Below are 7671 nucleotides of genomic sequence, written 5' to 3'. Positions count from 1 at the left end.
GAAAGAGAGACAGTGTCCCTTTTGCAAAACAGCGAGTCAGGAAATGCAGTAGCTTTCAGATCAGAAATAGGGTGGGATTAGTAATCCCATCTGGAAATCAGCCACCACCTACTTTCCTTTATCAGACGTTGTGTAAAAGCAAGGCAAGTGGAATTTGGCCCTTTTCTTTTCACAACATAAGAGGCAAACTATGGGGGTATAAAGTGGCATGTTCTTAGATACACAGTCCATTTAGGCCAACTTCTGACTGGCTCTGGCTGCTCTCATGTTGACATGAGAAGTCAATAAAAGTCACACACAGAATTTGGCTGTGTGGAAACCTGCTAATCAGGAAGACTTGTCCAGTCCAGTGGAGAGAATGCTAAATGAACAGAAAGCAACTGTACTCAGATCAACATATGGATATTTTTCTCATTTAAAATCCTGACAGGTATGAGACAGAGGGACATCATAGAAGAGACAGAACATTTATTTACTCCATCAAGCTGCACCCTTATTGACTAACCATGTTCTCATATAGATGTCACCCTGTACCTCTGCCCAACCTCCATCTTGTTAACGCCTTGTAAGATCATGTCTGATATTAGCATGTGAGCTCATTAGGGAACACAAATCATGGTCTTTTTACCTGTATTGGGAGACACCCAGCAGACTTTTGAGCACTGTAAGAAATAATAATCATGATATAAAGAAGATGGAGAGTTCCAGTGTAGATTTACTGCTCAGTGACCCAAACTGCCAGGTCAAGATTTTCCAACACCCCCATTTCTATTCAGACGAAATTTCTGACTCGGTTTAGTGAACAGACATGAAAGTCTCCTGCTGCCACATTTTCACGGTTACCTGTAACAAATTACAAGTGTGCACCCATCCTAAGTTTGAAGAATGTCCAAGGATATTTAGTTGATTTATGCAGTGCAGAGGTTAAAAAAATCTCAGTAATAACAGGTAATTCACAGTTTCTGGTTCTAAATCTTAGTACTCCTCCTCTTTCTTTAGCTTGTACTGTTTCAAAACCAGCTATATGCCCAAGTCTTGGACTGAATAGCTAGCACTGCTAAATAAGAGGCCTTCCATATTTAGAAAATGAAAAAGAAAGGGGAAAAATTACTGATTAGAACAGCCATGTTATTTCTTTTGTATTACCATTTAATCTAAGCAGTGAATGATCAGGGACTAGATTCTTACTGAAATCAGTGACTATTGTCTGTGATCCTAGTGTCCATCAAATAGACGCCTAAGTGATACATCAGCATATTCAAGTAACTAATTATTTGCTAATCCAATTTAAATTCATTTCACTTAATCATTGTGATTAGTAATTCATTAGCCAGGAAAAATGTGAAGTGGTGAAGCACTTGCTACTTACATACCAAAGAAATGAAAAAGAAACTGCAATCAAGGAGATTTAATATGCTTGCAATCAAAGGCAAACACAAGTTAAACCTTTTTGGTACAGAGAAATGCGTGAGCGTTGTGGCATAAGAAAAAAAATCCAGAATAACAAATGTGCAGCACTTTAATGTTAGATTGACCATGATTGGAACGGTTCACAAGTAGCGTGGACAATCTAAATTGTACTTCATTGCCTAAGTATGCTAGAACCATTAGGATAATTTAGAAAACACGTCACCAGAACTTGGGCTGTGGAAGGAAAAATGGGAGCATCTTTGGAAGGTTAAAGTGGGAGTTGGAGTGACTTCTAGTCCAATATTTTGAGACAAACAGAAAGATGTGAGGGCTATTATACATCCTTCACAGCCTATTTACACCAGTTGTAAGAATATTTACCTGAACAGATATTTACATTTTTTAAAATATTCTTAAAAAAGTAATATTTGCTTGATCTATGACACAATGAACTTCTCTACAAGGAAACTTACAATAGGCATAATAAAATATTCAAGAAGGCATAAAAGATAACACTAGCGCAGTGGTCTGGCCTAATAAAACACATTTAGGATGACTGCAATGTATGGATACAGCTTTGTTCTAGAAAGGAGTTGTGCATATTTAAAAGTACTTACAAAGTTGATCTCCTCCTTTCCTTACAGGTGTATGTTTCCTCACTAGATGAGTAGAGAATCATGAGCACCACGCATTTCTAAATGAAGGTATGTCCATGTTTTAATGATGGGACAACGTCTTCTAAACTTTATGGCTCATAAGAGAAAATATGTAGGTTTCATCCTATCGATGCTAAAGGGCAATTTAAAGGATTTCATATCTAATGAATTCATAGGATTCATTGCCTTTTTTCGTCTGTCCAAACAGATTTATAATAATCAGAGAACTAAGATGGTTATAACTTACTTGATGTCTATTGCCAGCCTATAAAATGCAATTCTTTCGGTAAAAGCTAATGCTTAAAGGAATGTTATCAGTGTTACTCTGTGTCCTTTCAATTTAAAATCCCTTTTTTATGAGGAGAGTGACAAACATCTATGTTAGAAAATAGTTACTGCACCTTTAAGTATCACCGAATATATTCAACAACTGCTTTCGTATAAACTCTGGGCAGTCAAGGTCACGCTAGAGCATAGTTATACTTTCATGTAATTCAAAAGGCCAGGTGCAATGATGTAACAGATGCTGTCCCTGGAAAAGGGAGTTTGCACTAACATCAAGATTACATTTTCAAAGCAGTTTGTGGGATTTAGCTGCTCATTTCTTACTGTTTTAATAGTACTTGTCTGGCTTGCACCACTTTGGAAAGTTACCCATAACTACTCTTGTCCTAATTAGTTCATGATGATGAACACTGACAGCTACGAAACAGAACTGGAGAAAAGCTTTTTATGTCTATAAAAGTGCAAACGGAACTTAACTTTCTCACTGCCAGCTGTTGCATTCTGGGGTAATTTATTTGATTTTTACATGAATCTAATTTCTCATAACTAAATGGTAATTGAAGATAAAAAGGTGTAATATAAATGGGAGGAAAACGGTAACACAAAAATAATCTTTTCCAGAATCTTTGAAGAGAAACATGTAAATTAAGACTAAAATTATAATGGGTGAATGGGTTGCTAAAAATATGTTACTGAAACTGGTGGAGATGGAGTTGGCTATGTAGCCATTGTTTTATGAAGAACTAAGTCGCTTCAGTGTTGGTAAATTGCTAATGAGGGAAATGAATAATTTCTAGAAATGTTTCTGCCTACATTGAGCACAAGCCTGGCTATTATGCTATCTGGCAGGCAGGAAATGATTTTTCACACTATGTCCTATCTGACTTGAGTCACATGGTGCTGAGGGAAGAGTGCTTTATCTCCTGATACGATAGATTCTGCATATCTGACTACCAGTGTTTTGTGGCTTTCAAAGTCACCTTCCCATCCCCAATTTTTCCACTAAGAATTTTCTCGAATACAAACAGACGATGTTCTTTATACACCCTGCATTCCAATAGCAAAAGAGAGAAAAGAAAAAAACAGAGAGTTGACCATAGATACTTCTGTCATGTTTGGTACTGAAATTATATCAAAGAATTCTTCTCACACCATCCCTCAAAGGAAACTGATCATTTTCCATTAAATTTATCACCTAGATGTCTGCATTTTGAAAACTGCTTTCTGTGATTTATTTTCCTTATTACAAACGTCAGTTTTAAATGTGTTTTTACTGCTTACATGTTCAGGAAATGTTAAGGGTAGTATAATCAGGGCCCTACAGTCAGAAGTACAGTTGATTTGAAGTTAGACTGACTGAAAGAAAACTGATGACTTCAACATAATGGAGAGACTCATCAGTACTGAAACTCAGAAGCTGTTTTGTTCTACAGAATCATCAAGTTATGCATCTTATTCAATACCTTGGTAGAGAAATTATTCTCTTTCCAGGTATACATTCTTTTCATAAGCCAAGCCGTAAATCATACTTCCAAAAAATATCCCAACACAACCCAATTTCTATTAGCAGATCATACCTTATACTATAAAACTTGCAAGTATACCAGTGTTGCACCATGAAGCTTATACAGGTTTTTTTCCCCAGTGAAAAAATATACAATGCGACTGCCTATTTGTTGCAGTGTAAGGTCCAATCAGTACTTGTCTGCTGCAGGCTCTAGTTTTGTGCCCTTTCATACTTCTCCAACCCAGACCACTGTGTTACCCCTCCTGATACCTGAAACCTCACAGTGTAATGTGTTTTGTCTCCCATTAATAACAAACAGTGAATTCTTAGCTGGTGTAATAAGATACTGTCCAAATAACCCACTGTCTTTCATAATTCTGGTGTAGCTGCTCCAGGGCCAGTCTTTGGACATGATAGGTTCCTTTAAATTCTTCAGTACATTCATTTTCCCTGTTGACAGCTCTACAAAAAGCACATCTGTTTGCAAATGTGACGTAGCATATATATAGTACTGATTGCCTTCAGTGAAAGAGGGTTGAAATGTCAGATCAGATACGTGTACATTTGTTTGTAAGTCATAAATCAACTTGATTTCCCCTTGGATGGTTATTGCCTGGACTTTAATCCTGCCACTGTCTTCAGCTGCACTGACCAAATAGCGTCCATCAGGGGAAATATAGGGCGTACCCGATATGTCACTGTTAGGGCCAATCACAGAATCTGTAACACTGTCAATAATGAGCTGGGGAGAGGCTATTACTGATGTATTTTTTTTACACTGGACAAAGAAGTAGCCGCCCAAATGGGTATAGGCCATGCTCTGTGGTTTGCAGCTATAGTTTCTGAAGCGGATAGTCTTGATGTGGGTCACAGTTTCCAGGTCAATTTTGTGAACTGCAGATTTCGATTTGTTAAAGATGAAACCGAACCTGAAATATAAAACATGACACTGCCATCATCTCTGGAGCTGTGGCAACATGCTTGAGAGAACACTGAAACCAGCAGAAGTGGCAGACTCCATGCTGTTGTTTTCTATTGTGTGTAATAATGTTCGCTTTTCTCTATGAAACCGCTCACGTTTTAATTCTTCTGCTATGTGCTAAAAAAAAACCCCTACATTTTTGGTTAACATGTCATTACGAATGCGGGGCATGATCCCACGAGCCGTTATACATGCAAGAATTCCTGGCTCGCATGAACAGTCCCATCAACCGTGGGAGCAGTGTGCAGGATTGGGCACTTTATGTGTTATGCTGGAGTCACTTGCGTGAGTGAAAATTAATTTTACGTGGAATATCTTTTTATCCATTCGATACAGAAAGAAGGAAATTAAGTGAGATGTTTGTCTGGTCTTTGAAAGATTAAGATTGCTTTATGAAACGTGACAAGAGACTTGTTTTCACACAGTTAAAATATATATTTTGCTTCAATCAGTGGGTTTATTTCTTTAATCTTAAACAGAATGTCAGTGAGACACTCAGCAGTGATTTCACTGCTGAAGAATTAGCCAATGTACCGTATGATCCCTTGAAAATCACTGAGCTTAGCCTTGCGTTTTCCCATTATGCTCGGATCCTTTAGAAACGTCACTTAAAATAGCTGCAGTAAAGATTTACATGGCATTAGGTGTGGAGGAAATAGGAGATGACACCAGTGTTTCTCCTGAATGAGCGCACTTGGACTATTAAAAAAAAAAAGCCTTTCTTTACAGCATTTCTTTCAAGACTCCCTTAATACTTGGCCAAGTGCCTGAATAAGAGAAAACCCAGGCTTTTATCATAAACTTTAATTTGAAAAAGTGGGTTAGAATGTATGTTACGTGCACACAGCTGCTGAAGAGGTGCTATGCCTGTGTGAAATTTGTGCTCTGAAATCTCAGTGAAAAAACTTGCTCTTCATATTCTTTTAATGGACAGCCATCGAGTCTGTAGGGCATCCTGGGAACTAGCACCCCCCCCCCCCCAAAAGAGAGAGGTGACTCACCCTGTGCAGTAACTGTAGTTCTTCAAAGATGTGCTCCTCATAGGGGCTCCACTTCTGGTGCATGTGCGCCCCATGTGCCTTTGATTGGAAATTTTCATTAGCAATGTCCGTTCAGCCCACACGTGAGGATATCAGCAGCATGTGTGATATCCTCACACATGCTGTTGATAGCCTCTCGGCTTGCACTGAGGCTTTATCAGGTTGCATGGGCACATTGCCGCTCAGTTCCTTTTTCACCACTGAGCCACAGAAGGAAACTCCAAAGCACGGGGAAGGAAGGTGGGTAACGGAGCAGTATTCCCATAACAAGGAGGGAACTTTGGAATCGATTCCAGCACAGAGGAAAAAAGTGCATTGCCAGCTGTTGCATCAGAACTAGAGGCATTGAGAAAGGCATATGTACCGAAAACCTTAGTGCAGCTCTCGGATACTGGACATTTTTAAGTACAGCCATAGATGTATGTAGATTGTGACCTCGTCAAGCAAACGGCGAGAACCCTTCAGTAGTGGTATGGCAGACTCTTAAGGCATCCAAATGAACCTTGAGAGAAATAAGTAATAGTCCTGTTTCCTTTAGCTGCAACACATATTCCAGAACAACTGGATGTAATGCAAATTTGGGGGTAGTATTTTGGAATTCACAACAGACACTAAATGTTCTCCATTTTTGAAGGTAAGTATTTCTGGATCTTTCCTATTTTTAAAATAATATCTGTTGTAACTCTGACGGACAGACCAACTAACCCCGCAAATCATTGAGGAGACACACCTTGAGGTGGAGAATGCTCACATTGGGAATACAGCATTCCACTGGCATCCTGGGATAGGAGCTGAAGAGGGATTGGAAGATTTATCTCTGGACAAAGAGCTAGGGGAAACCACACCTACCTTGACTATGTTGGGGCTATTAGGATAACTCTGTTCTTGTCCTGTCTGATTTTGTTCACCGCTTTGAGAATCAGAGGCATTGGGGAACCACATAAAACAGCTTCTTCATCCAAGTGAGGATGGATTCCTTCCCCCCAAGGAATTACGACCTAACTGAACAGAATAGATGGCATTTTTTGTTCGTAGTGGTAGTGAAGAGATCAACATCTGAAAATCCCCAAGTCTGAGCTACACCAGCAATAACTTGGGAATCCAACTCCCATTTGTAGTCTTGGGAACAAACACCTGCTAAGAGTGTTGACTTGAAATTTTGCCTGCCTGGGAGATAGGTTGAGGAAATTCTTATGCAATGTTTTGTGCTCCAGTTCCATAACCTTAATGCTTTGGTGCAGAGGGAAGGAGATCTCACTTCTCCCTGCCAATTGATAATAGAATATGCAGGCAGCATTGTCTGTCATGACTTTGCTAGACCTGTCTGAGGAGAGGCAGAAAATGAAGGGAGACATTTCTGACTGCTCTGACTCTTAACAGATTGATATGGAGGGTGGTTTCTTGGGGTGACCATCTGGGTGTGGTCTCAGAGTGAACATGTATTGTTAGGTTTCAGAGTAACAACCGTGTTAGTCTGTATTCGCAAAAAGAAAAGGAGTACTTGTGACACCTTAGAGACTCACCAATTTATTTGAGCATGAGCTCAATACTCCTTTTCTTTTCATGTATTGTTAGAGCATTGAGGTGTGCCTCCCCATTCTGACAGATGCATCTGTGGTTATGGTTAATGTTGGTGTCAGTTGGAGTAAGAGGACCCCCACCCCTACATTGCGATGAACCTTCCACCAGTCCAGGTGGCAGTTAACCTGTTGAGGAACTGACACCTGTTTGGCAAGAAAGCTGATCTGAGCCACCCCTGGAAACAGCAAAAGCATAATCTTGCATGTTCAG

At 39.4% G+C, this 7671-nt stretch overlaps 1 protein-coding gene across 1 annotated transcript in view; it reads right to left on the bottom strand.

Moving 5' to 3' along the window:
* Positions 1-386: 386 nt before the first annotated feature.
* FSTL4 (follistatin like 4) overlaps positions 387-7671 on the bottom strand; it is an 865477-nt gene continuing 858192 nt past the window's right edge. Inside the window, 1 exon segment of the mRNA XM_048861817.2 lies at positions 387-4787. Within this exon segment, the coding sequence (XP_048717774.2) occupies positions 4085-4787 (703 nt within the window). The 3' untranslated portion in view covers positions 387-4084.

This window comes from Caretta caretta, chromosome 8, assembly GCF_965140235.1.
Source record: "Caretta caretta isolate rCarCar2 chromosome 8, rCarCar1.hap1, whole genome shotgun sequence".
In the NCBI taxonomy this organism is placed as follows: domain Eukaryota; kingdom Metazoa; phylum Chordata; order Testudines; family Cheloniidae; genus Caretta; species Caretta caretta.
This window is presented reverse-complemented; position numbering and strand designations above follow the sequence as displayed.